The 18,093-nt window shown below is 39.4% G+C and overlaps 1 protein-coding gene across 2 annotated transcripts in view; it reads right to left on the bottom strand.

Annotated features, from left to right (window-relative positions):
- LOC127430978 (formin-binding protein 1-like) overlaps positions 1-7,237 on the bottom strand; it is a 93,680-nt gene extending 86,443 nt beyond the window's left edge. Inside the window, exon 1 of one of the 2 annotated variants that reach the window (XM_051681120.1) lies at positions 6,959-7,237. Coding sequence is in view for 1 of the 2 variants with exons in the window: in XM_051681125.1 (XP_051537085.1) it covers positions 6,959-6,982 (24 nt within the window). In the remaining variant the exon portion in view is untranslated. The remainder of the gene's footprint in view (positions 1-6,958) is intronic. The other variant, XM_051681125.1, reaches the window with a different exon arrangement.
- Positions 7,238-18,093: the final 10,856 nt, after the last annotated feature.

Raw genomic sequence — 18,093 nt, forward strand, 5'->3', positions numbered from 1 at the left:
AGTTATTTAAATGCGAATATACCATATCAATCTACAAAGCCACAACACTGTAACTACGCCAACACTAACACTGAGAAAAATCACTTCAAAGGTCTTTGACTGCCCAGCCAAATGTGGATTATAAAATAGTTTCACTCCATTTTCTCTGAATCTCCTATAGAGGAAGTAGTGTTGTCAAAAGTACTGGTACTTCGGTATCAAGTCGGTACAAAAATAAAAAAAAGATGTAATGATACAAGTGTTTCTGCAGTACAGGTGGTACCGAGCACCGACTTAATTCGGTACCCGCACACTGTCTGACAGACATACGACTGCTTTCAAATGATCACACACTTATTTGAGTGTGTGCTCTGTTACTCCTTTTACACTGAAATTGACAATGAATCAAATTACAATCGTGATATGTCCTAGTGTGATTATTAAACCACGAAAGGCTGCAATCTTAATCTGCATTCGAGCTGCGTGCTTTAAATATATGTGTGAAGCAGACTGCTCATACACGGGAAACTCCACAGACATTGAGAAATATTTGCATTGTATGAGATGACAAAGCAGAGCACTAATCCACTGTGAACGTGTCTTACATGTAGACTATATATTTATATAATTAAATAACAGCATTTGCACTTTAACGATCACAATGGGCCATGTAGCGAACTGTTTATCCATCAGAATAAAATAAAAGCACGATTCAAAATAAAAGCTAGCCACCTGAAATTGAAGAAGTTGCTACAGAAATATATTACAACTGTATAGTAAAAGTTTATATTCACTGTAGTAATGAATCAACAAATGATATTATTGCGATTTTTAACCCCAAAGTTTAACCCACATCCGATTCCAAACCTAAAACCTAGCCATAAAGTCTAACCTCTTACTCAAACCCTAAACCCAAGTACAGTGTTGGATAGGAGCAGCCAGGGTAAACTGCACCTTATCTTTGTGTTTGGAAGCGTTTTGAAAACCAGACTCTGTTCTCTGTAGTCGTTCAAATAAATGTGCTGCGCCTGTGCGATGCAGATTCCCTGAGCGTGCACTTGAGCGTCTGCTCGTGCTGCTGTAGTCCACCATGCATCCGGCCGAACAAATTTAACTGCACATAAGGCTAACATTTATGTGGAATTATAATAGATATCTCAAAATAAATAAATAATTGATTTAGAGCTTGGGGCCCTTTGGGTTTAGAAGTTCCAGGGCAACGGCTCAATCCGTCCCTGCGTCTATGAAACGTTTCCTCTCGGATATCAAAACATTCAGCAGTCTTTGAGATGTTATTGATTTGGAATGTTTGTATATCTGTTAGTTTGTATATCTGTTAGATGTTAGTTAGAATTCAATGCTTTCCAGAAAACAATGGTGTGCTACTTGGGAATGTGCATTAAATAATTTAAAATTATTGTGGGGGTGGCGGAGTGGGCTAAAGCACATAACTGGTAATCAGAAGGTTGCTGGTCCGATCCCCACAGACATCACCATTGTGTCCTTGAGCAAAGCACATAACTCCAGGTTGCTCTGGGGGGATTGTTCCTGTAATAAGTGCACTGTAAGTCGCTTTGTATAAAAGCGTCTGCCAAATGCATAAATGTAAATGTAAAGTTGAAAATAAAAACATTTGCATGATTAACACTGCTAAATTAAGGCAGAATTGTGTCATCACAGTCTGAGAATAGTGTCCATTAGCCCATATTTATTGTAGACTAACCCAAACCCATACCCTAATACTACAGGCCAAAGTATTCTTCACTTTTTTCCGCATGCCATGACATCTCCCGCACAGTGCATGTGATGCAAATTTCATCATCAGTATGGTACGCACAGACTGTCCAGTTTTTCTAGCTAACGGTCAGAAAAGAATGCCCGACAGTGCATAAGAACGAAGTATTCCCTAGAGGGCTCCAGACTGCGACTAAAATGGTCGCAAATGCGACCAAAAATAATTGATTGCAACATTAATTTAACATCTAGTCGCCATTGGCGACAGTCGGGTTGTATGCGTTCATATGCGGTTTCATCAGATATCATCTTGTGAGTTATTGAATACATCTTTAGAGCGCACGCCGCTTTTTACCCGTTCTGTTGTGACGAGCTTGCTACACCTCACGCAACAACAAACGCAGCGCGAAAGAGTCGTGAACAAATGACTCTTTTAAACCAGGTCTTTTTCATGAATCATCCAAAAAGAACTGAGGGTTTGAACTCAGGAGCTTAAGTTAGCAGTCTGAATCAGATTCACTTTCTCAGTGAATCAGCCATCAGTGTCCTCACAACTGGGAGTGTAGACATTTCAAAATAAGAGTCCCATGTGTATTTCGGGCTTCTTTATAATTAAAAGTCCCGTATTGTGTACCACTTTTTTGGTTGGGATTGGGATTGGAGTAGCACTATAAACTGCATCTGGGATTTCATTCAATTTGCACTCTTGTAGTCTCTGTGTCTGGGCCATGAACATTTGAGACAAAATGGAATGCAAATGTATCTTCTCAACAATATATCCTGTTTATTAAACCTCTGATTAATGGGTCATCAGCTGTCTTCCTTTTCTTCGGCTTTCTATCTTGTTACTGAACAGCAATCTAAATCGAGTAATTCTGTGATTTGGTTACTAAAAACAGACATTTGGCTCCTTAATGTTTCACCTGCCCTAGACTCAGCCCTAAACTAAATCTTTTTGCATTTTTACAGTTATAAAATCCAGCAATTGCTTTATTAATTAATCAATTATCTAATTGAGAACATCCCCAAAGGGAGGTTTTGTCACATTCAGCTCATCAAACTATAGCTAAGTATAAACACACACACACCAAACTGGCTCAATGCCATCCAACATATCTAATCTTTCCCTTTAAACATTCCTGTTTCTCACACAATGAGCCCTTCCCCCCCTCACAGGATTTAACCACACACTAATCATTCTCCATGCACTAAACAGATCCTGGACTTATACACCATATACTGCATCTCTTTCTCACACACACACACACATGCACGGCGCCCACAGGGACTGTAAAGTAGGATGGAGATACAGTAGAACCTTTCATATTTTCAGAGGACACACTCAAGGGCAGAGAGAGAGAGAAAATGATAAAGGTAGAAAGAGAGTGAAGTGATTTAAAGGTGAAGTGTGTAATTTGAGCGCCACTAGTGGCACCAAACGGAATTGAATATATAATTATGGTTTACAAAGAGGTTTCCAAAACTGCTCTAAAGCATCTTCCACCCAAATTCCCATCTACCATTGTTCAGACAAAGAACTGTTGAGTAAAAAAAATAAAATAAATAAAAAATAGAAAAACACAAACACGCATCACAAAAAAAATAAAATAATAAAAAATAAAAAGCGTATTTTTAAGAATGATGCATTTCAATTTCATAACAAAATTCCATCAAATTGAATTAGGTAATGTATAACAAAATTAAATGAATAAAACTTAAAATATTTAGTTTTTATTATTTTATTTGATTAATGATTACTCGCCATCAATTCAATTTGATGGAATTTTGTTATGAAATTGAAATGCGCGTATATCTTAAAAAAAAAAAAAAACATTTGAGTACACAAAGAGAATATAAAAGAAATAACAAGGTAAAGACTGCTATGTTACGATTCAAATGAGCAGAACAGGGCCAATAACGTTACAATATTGTTCTTTTGAGCAGCCAATAGTGTTACATCCTCTGTAACTAGTTGACCAATAGCATTTAAGCATTCCTCATTATCTGTGTGCCACTCTCTTTTATGGTTCTGCTGTAAAAGAATCAAATCCCTGCTGATTCAATGACTCAACAGCAGTCAATCAGCAGGGATGGGACTGTGAATCACTATGGAGTTTCAATGATCAGGGATGAATCAGCAGGGATGAATCATTTGATCTGATTCTCTTGATCCAGTGAGCCATTGTTGTTCAAGCACAGTTGGAGTCACTTCCACAGCCTGAAGCCAAATGAATAAAAACAAAAGCGAGGGATAGAAAGAAAAAGAAGGCAAAGAATGAGAACAGCTGGGAAATGAGGAGGAAAGAGAAAATGAGGAAGAAGAAAAGGGCATTTACCTGTTAGAGAGATATCTCATCTGTATAAGAAATTAAAGACAATGGGAAACTAGTTGTAGTTGATAATCATCTCACTTGCAGTGTGTGTTTATAAAAGCAGTAAACACACACTACAATGCATGCATCCAATTACACAGGGGTCATACAAGTTCCAACACTAAGAACACACTTAGGGGCCGTTTACACGGAAAACTTTGTATGCGTTTTGGTTGTTCGTTTACACGACAACGGCGTTTTGGGGCCTGAAAACGCAAACTTTTGAAAACGGGTTTCAAAGTGCACGTTTTTGAAAATGATGCCGTTATCGTCTCCGTGTAAACGTACAAAAACATTCAAAACTACAATGGCGGACTACAGGACTGTGTTTGTGCTGCTCAAGATTTTTAGTTTATTGACGCTTCTCCAGCAAAGTGTAGATTTACTGCATCACTACTACGACCAGCGATCGCCATCTTCATTGTTTGTATTCACCGCTCTGTGGATGAATGCTTATGTGCGCAGGCGCGTAGTGTTTCTTTACAAAGTGACATCGCCAACTACTGGCCTGGCATGCATAATACAGCGTTTTTAGTCATTTTCGCAGATCCGTGTGAACGGGTATCATTTTGACAACGTTGTCGTCTGAACGCGAACTTTTCAAAAACGCAAAGGAAAAACGTTTCCGTTTTTAGTACATTGTTGTCATGTAAACATATCTTTAGAAGACTTAACTGGTCCCACTGATGTGCTGTCGGCATTGTTTTAGCACCAGATTCGCTAAAGGAATTCTGCAAATCCGGTAACGCCACGAACTTGTCCCACAAATTATTGTTGAATGCAATTTGTGCAATTCCCCATCTTGCAGATTCATCAAATGTTTCGAGAGAATACTTTAAGGACAAATCTTTCCCCTCTAATACAACAGTGAAAGAGAGAGGGAGCTTGAAAAAGCAAGTATAGAGTTTGAGAGTGAAATTTAAGAGAATATGCCACGTTTATGTTTACGTGTCTGTGTTAGTTTGGTGACAGTGGGCATCCACAACATGGCAGACGGCAGCTTATGTTGGTGACGCAAGACATTGTCCTCCATGGCTTCTTGGCTCCTGTGTGCTAGAATGTGTGTGATTTGGGGATGTGAGTCATGCACTAATCAGATATAAAAGAACGACTATATTTCCAGTATGAAACGTGTTCTGATCACCAAAGATGACAAAGCTATAGAAAGGGCTCAAGTATTTATTTGATTTACTGTGCAGCCCCAGGCTCTAGAAAAGCAAGTTATTCTTGATTCTTTTACTATTTAAAATTTTAAATCAAACCCACTTCCAACAAGGACTGCACATCACAAAACATCCCATCCTGGATATAGTCATCGGATTCCCCTATGCAGTTTAACTCGGTCACTGTGCAACTGTCATGCAGTCTATAAAAGCTGATCAATATAAACAAAGACCGTGAGGATTCAGAAAGCGATCAATCGGGTGACTGACATCAGGGGTCTCCCCGGCCTGACCCATTATATGAAACTCTTAGAACAAATAGCTTTATATTGTCCTTCTATATTATACGGTATTCAATAAAGGCCTAGTTTGTATACCACTGCCATGCTATTTTTTTTTTAATAAAAAATAAATAAATAAAAATTCTGTCTTTATTGTTTTACTTTTTTAATGCATGTCCAAAACATAGCCTTACGGAATTCAGATCTATAATCTAAAGTCGATAAAGTCTATATAAAATATCTTATGCATTTACTACCTATAAATTGTTGCATTTATGCAAAATATCAATTATATGCAAAAGTATCAGGACAGGATGCCAGGCTGCCCGAGGCTTCACATGCAAAATTACACATAATAACTCTTTTTAATCCGGTTTGACAGAATTAGGTTGCAGGAAGACACATTTTTAACTCTCTATAAGTTCAACAGGATTTGTTACAAAAGCTGCATTCTCATGTAGAAATTTGCGCTTGCCACACAACACACACCAGGCAGCATCGCTGACATTTCCTTGTGCTCACAAACACTAACACAACCGCTTTGCACTAAAAATACACCGAGATGTGAGAATAGCACACGGACAACAGAGTAAGTCTGATGGTTTAGATGCAGCAATCTGTTCCCAGTCTGATCACAAGCAGCAGGTTGATTTGATCATCTTTGGTATTGGGGCACTACAATTCACTCCCAATGAGGAAACAGCACAAATAACCCTTTTTAAACATCTGCAACAATGTTGCATTTGCATTATTTACACAATGAAAACATCAAAGCATAAAAAGCTCAATAAACTGCATATACAATATTTATAAAATATAGGTATAATAGGTATTGTATACAAGAACATAAACCTGTATAATAGTGCAATATAGCTTTAATTGCACATTTATGAAATGACCATTTTAAAGCATAGAAAGCTAATTAAATTGCATATATTTATACCATAAATAATATGTAAACAATAATATATACCTACCTATTTATTCGTGCAATCTAGCTTTAGGTATTCACATAATGACATCAAAACATCAAGCATCAGAGCATAAAAATCTCATTAAAATGCATTTATTTATAGCACAGATGATATGCATAAAATAATAAATAGCTATATATTAGTGATAAAGCTTTAGGTATATATTGGGGTCGCTAATGCAATGCACAACAACTGCATAAATGCATCTTTGTGTATTATATGAGAGCATACAAATGTATACAGATTACAAAGTGAGGTATATATTTTACACTATGCATTATACTATATTATACACATATCATATCCTGTATAGTAATACATAGGCCCTACTCCTCAAAAATATGCAGCTTTGCAGTTGTTGCGCACTGCATGTACTGGTGACCTCAAAGCGACTCCGTGGACCCGTTATCAGAGCCCGTGGCCGTGATAATCGACCTCACTAGTGATAAACTCACCCATAGCTCGGTTCCCCAGCTCATGGTTCCCGCGCGATCTCCGCGTAATAATCCACGATTCTTGCGCTCGGACGCGTGCCACCGCAGCGTAACAGAGACAGTGTCTCTCGGTCCTCCGTTTCTGCGCGAGTGAGTAAACGTGTGTGTGTGTGTTTTTGCGGGGGGGGTGTGTGTATGGGTGTGTTCTCCTGGGGCTTTTGCTTACTGCCTCTCTCTCTCTCTCTCTGTCGGTCTCTCTCTCCTGATATGTGTATGTGAGAGAAAGGCGCCTAAAAAGCAGCAATTTTACACGCTCGTTTCCTCAAAATGGCACAGAGACGCAGAACCATGATGTTCAAACGCACACACACTTTTGCGCGCGCACTCTCGTGGAGACAGGCGCAGAGTGCGGGTACGCGCCCCGGTGACAGCTGCACCGGCGGGAGCGCGCAAGCAGTGGAGCTGAAGAGATTTTTTTGGGGGGGGGGGGGTAATCGATAAGTGATGATAACTCACTAAACAGATGGTACGCCCATTCAAAAACAATAAGAGTTGTTAAAAAGTTTTCCATTAATAGTCTACTTAAAGTAATCGCGAGAAATTGATTGAATGCCAGATATTATGTTATATATTATTATAGTTTATTATATATTATCATATTATGATAGCGATTATGTAATATTACATAGGACTATTATAAGCAGTGTTGGGTAAGTTACTCTAAAAAAGTAATTAATTATTAACTACTAATTACATCTTCTACAGTGTAATTAGATTACTGTACTAATTACTCTTTCTGAAAAGTAATTGCATTACTTATAATTACTTTCTAAAACCCTGATCAACCTCGACCAGATGAAAAATACAAGGATAGACATGAAATTGTTATTTTAATTATATCAAATAAATCATATAATATCAAATAAATTATTCATGAACTGGCCAAAGAATTTAAAGAGGCAGCGTTAAATTAGAAAACATACATTTTAATATTAGACCTTAAATTTCGATTTTGAATTCATTATTGTTTTATATAGAATTGTTCTATAGTCTATACAGTATTTAACACAATTACGTTAGAAGCAACTAATTAAATTACTGAAAAATTAAGAGTAATCCCATTACTTTTTTTAAATGAAAAAGTAATTGAATTACAGTAATTAATTACTAAGTAATGCATTAAACCTAATAAAAGTATTAGCCATAATATGGGTTGACATTGGTTTCTCAGTAATTAAAGCAACCAAAACTTTATAGAAACAATTGTAGGCAGGTCGATGAAGAAAATATTGCATAAAATAGCCTATGTTATAATATATGAAATTAACTGTGATATGTTCATGATTGTGTTTTCTCTTGACTGAAGTATTGGAGATACATTCTATTTGTTTCATTATTCTTAGAAATATATGGAAGATGTACATATACTGAATTCAAAATGATTTTCCTTCAGCTGTGCAATGCATACTCATAAACAATCTTATACATATAATATAATTTTTTGACATTTCCTTCACGTATAGTCATGATTATATCACTTTCATGCCATCCCATTCTTCTGCAGAATACAAACAAAAATTATTAGAAGAATATCTCAGCTCTGTAGGTCCATACAATGCAAGTGAATAGTGACCAAAACTTTGAAAGCTCCAAAAAGCAAATAAGGGCAGTATGAATGCAATTCATATGACTCCAGTGTCCTAAGAAGCTGGCAGGGAGGAAAATGTATAGTTAAAAAAGGACTTAATTTTGATCTGTATGTCTGGGATGCTATTATATTAGGTCTGACAGTATTTAATGACATAATTTCTATATAGGCTCATAAACCAAAGAGAGTCACCCCCATTGCCCCAGACTCTGTATTTTGGACGATGGGGTGGTCTTCGATGTAGAGAATAGACACATAAAGAAGATGGAGACACTACCCATGTCTTTTGGGGATGTGTTAAGATGCAGGAATTTTGGATGAGGATTCAGAGATTTATGTGCGAGGTTTTGGCCTCTCAAATTTTATTTTGCCCCAGACTCTGTAACTTGGGAGATGGGGCAGTCATTAATTTGGAGAATAAGCATGTGAAAAACTGGGTCCTATCTAGTGTTATGATCGCCAGACAGATCACTTTGAGGAGTTGGAAGTCGGCTGGAGTGCCCCCTTTTCAGGAGTGATGTTCAGAGATGGCCAGAGTGGCAGCTCTTGAGGAGGGGGTATCCAGAAGACTGGGGAGTCTGGACATGTTTGCAAAGAAGTGGGGCAGATATCTGTCTTTTTTGGAGGGCTCTCGGGGAGGGACAGAGGAGAGAGAGGTGTACAGGTTTTGTGTGTGTGATTGTTTTATTTATTTTATTTTTGTATTATTTAATTTATTTATTTCTGTTGTGTGTCTATGGTTGTGTGACCACTGGGGTGTTGTTGGGGGTCGGGTGGGGGATTGGGGGGGGGTTGTATATTGATTCTGTATATGTGTGTTCTGCTATGTATATATTTAATGGTTGAATCAATAAAAAAATGTTAATCGGAGAATAGACACATAAAGAGTTGGGTCCTAACCAGCGTCATGATCGCCAGACAGATAGTTTTAAGGGGATGGAGGTCAGCTGAAGCGCCCTCATTTCAGGAGTGGTGCTCAGAGATGGGGAGGGTGGCGGCCTTTGAAGAAGGGTCATTTAGAAGACTAGGGAAATTGAACTTGTTTGTGGAGAAATTGGGTGGATATTTGACATTGCTGGACGTGTGATTATTATTATTTTTTATTTTATTATATATATATTTATTTTTATTTTTTTATTTATTTATTTATTTTTTTGTCTATAATCATGTACGACCACTGGGATGTTGTTGGGGGCCAGAGTGGGGTTGAGGATTGGGAGGGACGATAGTGGGGGTTAGTGGGGGTTTCTACTTTTTTCAAATATTTTTAATGCTGATAGTGTAAAACACAGGACAGTAAATGAAGAAAAAGTAAAGACAATGTAAATATTTAGTACAATAATAATAAAATGAAAACAACAGATGTAAATGATGCTCAACTCTAGTTGGGCACTCGGCAACAGTTTGCATCAACACAGTTTTGTAACATTTTCATGGCAGCAAAGCAAGAATGAGAGAGATGCTTCACTGAAGATAACAGTAAAGATAATCATCTAAAATTAATGCTAATACTGATTCACACAGGTGACGCCATGCGAGAAGCAGACGTGTGAGACATTAGCTCTGCGAACTTTGCTAGTTTTTTAATTATTTTCATGTTATGATCCGGTGCGATTCGATACACCCACTTACATACTTGCTCTTTGAGGTAAACATGGCAAAGAACTCAAACTCCTCAGACTCTGGAGACATTAAAAGACACTTATGTGTTCAAGCTGAGGCCTCTGGCAGCCCTGCAAGCCGGGGACTCGATTTGGACGGCACGTCGGAAGAAGAAATTCAGTGTCAGCTGTCCAACATCTTGGTAATGCTGACGAAGGTTGTTGCTGACTTGGAGGATCTCGCTGTAATACGTCGATCGATTACGGCGATGGAAACAAATTTGTCTGAGTTGGTTACAAGAGTGACAGAAGTTGAAAGACGGATCGATTATTTTGAGTCATCGGAAAGGGAATTATCCTCTAATCCACCCGCGTCCAAAACAGATTTGGAATTAATTTCGGAAAAACTGGAATATTTAAAATGAGCCGAAGGAATAACATACGAATTGTTGGAATTCCTGAGCATGAAGAGGGCAGAGATATGGTGAAATTCCTGGACGAGCTCTTCCCGAGTCTGCTCAACATAACAGGCCATAAACTGGAAATCGAGCGAGCTCACAGAGTCCCGGCTCGCAGATCTGCTGAGGGAGACAGGCCCCGATCGATTCTGGCCAAATTTCTGAAATCATCCGATAAAGATCTCATGTTACGCCAGGCGAGGAGCAAAGGAAAGCTTTCTTGAAAGAATCACAATATTTTCTTGTTCCCGGACTTTGCGAATTCAACAAGAGAGAAATGCGATCGGTTTAGGGAACGCAAGAAACTCTTACACCAACAGAAGATAGCTTTTGCACTGATGTTCCCGGCCAAACTGAGAATAGAAACGAAGAATGGTCGTAAAGTATTTACATGTCCAAAACAGGCACTCTCCTTCATAAATACATTTGATGTTTCTTATATTAGTGGACTGCCTCGTGGTTGAGGAACTCTATTATCTGAGAAAGCTGGGTGCCATTTTTGTTTCTTTTTGCGTTGGCTCCGACTAGCAGCTGGAGTTTGTTTTATGGCATAACTCCAAGAAACTTTTGCATTGACAGAAGATCTTTTTTTACACTGAAGTTCCCGGCCAGATCGAGAATGGACACTATGGACCGCAAAATATCGACATGCTCACATAAAGGACATCTTCTATAAAGCTGACGGGCTGAGTAAGTTATGGTGTATTTTTTTATTTTTTGCGCGGCCTCCGTTAGTTTGGCTCTTGATCATCCGAGGAACCGGGATGCCGGTTTTGTTTTTCGTGCTGGCTCCGCCTAGCGGCTGGAGCTTGTTTTGTGGAATTACACTACTTCGGGACAGTTGTGGATAAAACTGTTTGTACTTTGTGCTTATGCCTCCTGTTGGCTGGAGTTTGTTTTTGTGGAGTATTTTTAAGGGACAGTAGAATGATTACGTCATCTGCTGCACTCATAACAGCCGGCTCACTGAAAAATTGTTTGTCTGTCCGAGGAAACTGAATGGCTGTATATCAGCTGAAGTTTGTTTTGTGGAGGAACACACCTTCGAGACAGTTCTGTGAATGAATCTACATGTTTTTTCTGTTATTCTGCCTGTTGGCTGGGGTCTGTTTTACAAAGTATTTTCTGTTATGTAATTTTGCCTCACAAAATTTGTGCAGAAACACCGGACTTGAGTAATCCGATGGCAAAGTTGTCGCAGGGGTTCTCATAGGCGTACATGGACTCTTTGAGTTTGGAGGGATTGACGCTGGTTGGTGCTGTCATGCACGGGGTTAATGCGCACGTTTTTTCTTTTTTCTGTTTGTTTTGTTCGGGGGGAAGTTTGGGGTTTGATTGTTGCATTAATGGGAAATGTGGTCTGTGTAATCTTGTTTTTGACACACAATAATTTTTTTTTATTATATCAATATGTCAAATGTTAATATGAATAAATTGTCTCTCTCCACATGGAATGTGAATGGGTTGGGGCATTCAATTTCTTTTCTTAAACGTAAGAAATATGATATAGTGTTTCTTCAAGAAACACATCTTTCCCCGCAGGAAGCTGAAAAATTTGGTAAAATATGGGGTGGACATGTTTTCTTTAGTGCTGGTTCAAGTAAGAACAGGGGAGTCATTACAATGATAAATAAGCATCTATAATTCAAATGTCTCAAACATATTAAAGATAAATTAGGAAGAGTCATTGTTGTTTTAGGAGAAATTCAGGGACAAATGTTGATTTTGGCTAATATATACGCACCTAACGCTGATGATCGGGACTTTTTTATAGATCTTGATGGGATGTTGCAAGCTGCTGGCACCCCTCATGACATAATATTGGGAGGAGACTTTAATCTTTTGATGGACTCAGTCCTTGATCATAGTGAAGCAAAAGTGTGTAAGCCCCCTAGAGCAACATTGACACTTCACAGGATGTGTAAAATTCTTGGTCTTGCAGATATCTGGTGACTTTTGAACCCATCTGGTAGGGATTATACATTTTTTTCATCAGTTCATAAGATTTACTCTAGAATAGATTTTTTTTTTTTTATATCTAAGTCCCTCATTTCATCTGTTGTGGATTGCTCAATTGGAAACATTTTAGTCTCAGATCATGCCCTGGTGAACTTACAGACCACATACAGAGAAAAAGAAATCATATAGTTGGCGCTTTAATGTATCCCTTTTGCAAAATCCTGATTTCCAACAAATATTAAAGACTGAAATCAGTGTCTATATGGAGACCAACTGGTCCTCAGTATCCTCTGTGGGCGTGTCTTGGAAGACACTTAAGGCTGTTCTTAGGGGTTGGATCATACAGTATGCCTCATTCACCAAAAAATCCAAAGCACGAGAACTTGTGGAGTTGGAAGGAAATATTAAAAGTGCCGAGGCAGAGCTGAAGCACCGAATGTCGTCTGATGGTCTCAGAGAATTGACACGACTGAAATACAGATATAATACTATTTTGTCACGGAAAGTGGAGTTTAGGTTGTTCAGGGCAAGGCAGTCATACTTTGAGTCAGGGGACAAAGCAGGGAAGCTTTTGGCTTGCTATATAAAGCAGAGAGAGTCTTTTTCTACCATTCCCTCAATGAAATCTGCTGGTGGTGAAATATTTACCTCAGCCGTTGATATTAATAATGCTTTTAAATAATTCTACCTTGATCTCTATAGTTCCACGTCTTCGTCTAGAGATGAAGATATTAGAAGCTATGTGGAACCATTAGAACTCCCTAAACTGACGAATGAGCAAAAAAACTCTCTTGATTCTAAGATTACCTTGGAGGAAATTGACGAGGTAATTAAGTCCTTTCCTACAGGCAAGGCTCCAGGTCCAGGTGGTTTTGCCACTGAATTTTTTAGATCTTATGCTACAGAACTGGCTCAACTTTTGTTAGAAGTTTATTCTGAATCATTAAAGAATGGGAAGCTTCTGCCAACCATGACACAAGCCCGGATCAGTCTGATTCTTAAAAAGGACAAAGATCCAAACGAGTATAAGAGTTACCGTCCAATTTCCCTGATCCAGCTAGATGTAAAAAATGTTGCCTAAGATTTTGGCTAACCGATTAAGTAAAGTTATACATATTATACATCTTATAGATCAGGTGGGGTTTATTCGGGGCCACAGCTCTTCTGATAATATTATGCGTTTCATCAATATCATGTGATCAGTGGCGAATGATCAGACTCCGGTCGCTGCCATCTCACTTGACGCCGAAAAGGCATTTGATATGGTTGAATGGGATTATCTTTTTAAGATTTTGGAAATGGATTAATTTCAGATTATTTTACTCTGGATGGGGCACCCGTCAGGGTTTCCCTCTTTCCCCATTATTGTTCTGTCTTGCCCTGGAACCATTAGCAGCCGCGATAAGAAAGGAGGATGATTTTCGAGGGGTGACGGCGGGAGGTGTGGCGCATAAGCTTCTGCTTATGATATTTCCTTATTCGTCTCTGACCCTACTAAATGTATGCCTTGCCTCCACAGAATTATTCATTCCTTTTCTAAATTCTCAGGTTACAAAGTCAACTGGTCTAAATCCAAAGCTTTGGCTTTGACAGCGTACTGTCCAGTAACGGCCTTCCAGCCAGGCGCTTTCCGGTGGCCTAAACAGGGGATTAAGTAATTGGGCATTTTATTCCCAACAAATTTGTCTGATTTAGTCAGACTTAATTTTGACCCTTTAATAAAAAGGTTTTCGAGTAATGTAGACAGGTGGGCTTCATTACATTTATCGATGATTGGGAAGGTTAATGTTTTTAAAATGAACTGTATTCCAAAATTTACTTGCTACAGTCTCTCCCGGTAGATATCCCCCTCTCTTATTTCAAGCAATTTGAGAGCATAGCAAAGTCTTTCATTTGGAGTGGTAAGCGCCCCAGATTACATTTCAATAAGTTACATAGGCCAATTGACAAAGGTGGGCTAGGCCTACCCAAGATTTTGTTTTATTATTATGCATCCGGTCTCAGACATTTGGCTCATTGGTCGCATCCACCTGAAAGAGCTCCTCCCTGGTTCTGCATTGAACAAGAACTTCTTGCCCCTATTTTGCCATTGCAAAGCCTTTCCATCAAACTAAACAGAGAAGTTAAATCACACCCTGTTATTTCACATTTGCACTCAGTATGGACAAAAGTGTCCAGAGTGTTTAATTCAGATATTTATCTAAATGTTGCCTCAAGCCTATGGCTCAACCTCAAACTATGCATTAATAAGTCCACTTTTTGTTGGTCAGAGTGGACCAACAAAAAGTGGTGTGATGAGATCCTTTAAAAATATGGTTCAGTATATATGGTTCAGTTTTTTAGGTATCTTCAGTTACGCCACTTGCTCTGTACTATTTTTGGTAATAGCATACACCTCCCCTAAAGCAGCAGATACTCTAGGAGAGGTGATTTCTGCTTTTGGAAAGGGCCATGAGGCATCAGTGTATTACTCCTTATTAATTAAGAGTCTGGGGGACGGAGTCTCAACCACTCTCAAGAGATTATGGGAGAAAGATTTCAACTTGGAACTGGAGGAGGCAGAATGTGCTAGGGTTTTAAAAAACATAAAAACTGCATCGAGAGATGCAAGGGTGTGCCTTATACAATTCAAGATTTTACATCGGTTCTATTGGACCCCCTCTAAATTGCATAGGCTTGGTCTTAAAGACACACCCACCTGCTGGCGATGCCAATCAGAGGATGGAGACTTTGCCCATGTTTTTTGGTGATTTGCTGAGATTCAGGGATTTTGGTTGAAGGTACAGAGTGTTGTGTGTGACGTGTTGGGCATTCGGATTTCGTTTTGCCCCAGACTCTGTGTTTTGGGTGATGGGGCGGTCATCGATGTAGGTGACAAATACATAAACAATTGGGTCCTCACCAGTGCGATGACAGGCAGGCAGATTGTTTTAAGGGGTTGGAAGTCGGTGGAAGCACCCTCGATTCAGGAGTGGTGCGAGGAGATGGGAAGGGTGGCAGCCTTCGAAGAGGTAATGTGTAGAAGGCTGGGGATATGGGATTCTTTTATTGGGAAATGGGGTAAATATGTGATGTTTTGGGGGAGCTCTCGGAGTGGGTCTGTGGAGAGAGAGGTATAGTTTTAGAGTGGTATGTTTATTATATGTATGTATGTATGTATGTATGTATATGTGTGTATATATATATGTGTGTGTGTGTGTGTGTGTGTGTGTGTGTATGTGTGTGTGTATATATATGTTGAGTTTTATATATATATTTTTATTATTTTATTCTCTGTATATGTGTGTACTTATGTAAGACCACTGGGATGTTTGTTTGGGGTCGGGTGGGGTTCTTGATTGGGGAGGGGAAGTAGTGGGAGTTTATGTTGATTCATTGTATATATGTTTTGTTTTTCTTTGCTTTGAAAAATCAATAAAAATATTAATCACAAAAAAAAAACAAAAAAAAAGTACTGATTCATACAACAGGTACATTTAGTCTTCGTCCAAATTCCTATCAGCCAGTGAAAACATTACTTAGTGCAACTTTTATGTCCAGAGGACATGTTTGGAATTTAGACTTAAGAGTTAGTATTTGTCAAGTAAATAAGCCCAAGGAATCTCTCTTGGTGCTTGTGTCGACATAAATAAAGAACTGCATATAAGTGTGTGATGAGGAGGAGGGCAATGCCGAGCCGTGAGGACACACGCCCGGCCCTGAATCGGGCTAATCAGCTGGGAGGGGGATAAAGACGAGCCGGAGGTGCCTGTTCGGAAGAGCGAGAGACGCACTCGGCTGCACTGCATGTTTGTTTATGTTTGTTTTATGTTGAGTATGAAAAGTTACATTAGCTGTTCAGCTGGTTCCCGCCTCCTCCTTGCCCATCCTTTAACTGTTACAGTGGTGCCAAAACCCGGGAAGGAGGAGGGATGTCCTCACCGCTGCCGTCTGCCAAAGGAGCAGCTGCGGCCGTCTGCCTGGGGACAGAGGGGTCGCTGTCAGCCACCGAGAGCCGGAGGAACCTCTGCCGTCCGCCGAAGAAGGGGAGGAGTGGTTCTGTCCGCCAGGGGCTGGAGGACTCACTGCCGTCTGCCGGGGGAGGAGCGAGCTGGCATCCGCCAGAGGGCGGAGGAGCGGTTGAGGACCGGGCTACAGCGTGTCCGGGAACCGGTGAGCAAGTTTTTCTCTCTATCTTCTCTCTCTCTCTGTCACTCCGCCTCGCTCTTTCCCTCTCCCCACACCTCCCCTAGTCTCTCCCAGGGCTCCAGAAAGGCGGGGAAGACCTGCCGGCAGGCAAGGGCAGAAGGCAACGCCCTCCCCCTCCAGAAAGGGAGGGGAATGCATCATGCGAGGAGAAGGGCGGGGCTGGGTCGTGAAGACACACGGTCGGCCCTGAATCAGGCTAATCAGCCGGGAGGGGGATAAAGACAAGCCGGAGGCATATGGCACCTTTCTCCCATCAGGGGATATGGCATTTGGCATCTCAAACGGGCCTCGTGAGCATTGCTATGAGGTTTCTGCAGTTTTTCTTCTGTATGAGAAATGTTTTCAACTCTACAGTCAGGCAACTTCAGACTTTCAGTCAGGCAACTTTAGTATTTCCCTGGGGGATACTAACATCTAAGAGGCTAGAGAGAGGAGCAATGAGAGAAAAATTGAAAAGGGGGCCTGTACAAATAGCCATGGCTGGGTGAAGGCATGGGCAGGGGTGGGCAGAACCAGAGACTATTTAGCCCGAGATGGACCACTGGTATTAAAATCAGTGGAGATGGGGTTCATCGAACAAATGACAGCTGGGAGCAGGAAGTCTCCAGGAAGAGTGAAAAACATGTTGCTGGCAGCCACCAATCTACTGTCTTTCACCAGGGTACAAACTACAATCCCATGAAGCATTGCGAATAATGTATTTGAATAAAAATGATGGGAATATATAAAACTATTGATTTTAGGTTGTTCATTATAAGTATAGAACAATATATTTTACGTTTATTGCAAAATATTCCGATATGTACGATTAGATAAGTAGTTTAAGGGAAAAGAGAGACCGACTCGATTTAGGGTTGCCACCTCCGCCCCGTAAAATTCCTGGACACTTGTATTGCTGACCATCATACAAGAAATAAAACATATCATTTATGAATGTTTACTCCTTGTTTAACATGGAAAATACCACATGTATAGCATATATTTCAATCAAACAGTAACATCAATACACTCAAAAAAATATTTTAGCCTATTTTTAAGACACAGATTTCAATTTCATAACAAAATTCCAGCTAAAAGAATTGTGTAATTTTTAATTAAATGAGTAAAACGTAAAATATTATTACTATAATTTTTTTTGTTAAATATTAAAAATATAAACTCAGTTTGCTGAAATTATGAAATTGAAATGTGTAAAATAATAAATCAGACTAATACTAACCTTTAGCATTGAGCAAATTTTAAAATCCTTTAAAAAAAAAAAAAAGCCATTTGTTAATAATGTTCATTAGCACAAAAATGTAT

Source organism: Myxocyprinus asiaticus, chromosome 40 (genome assembly GCF_019703515.2).
Source record: "Myxocyprinus asiaticus isolate MX2 ecotype Aquarium Trade chromosome 40, UBuf_Myxa_2, whole genome shotgun sequence".
NCBI classification, from domain to species: domain Eukaryota; kingdom Metazoa; phylum Chordata; class Actinopteri; order Cypriniformes; family Catostomidae; genus Myxocyprinus; species Myxocyprinus asiaticus.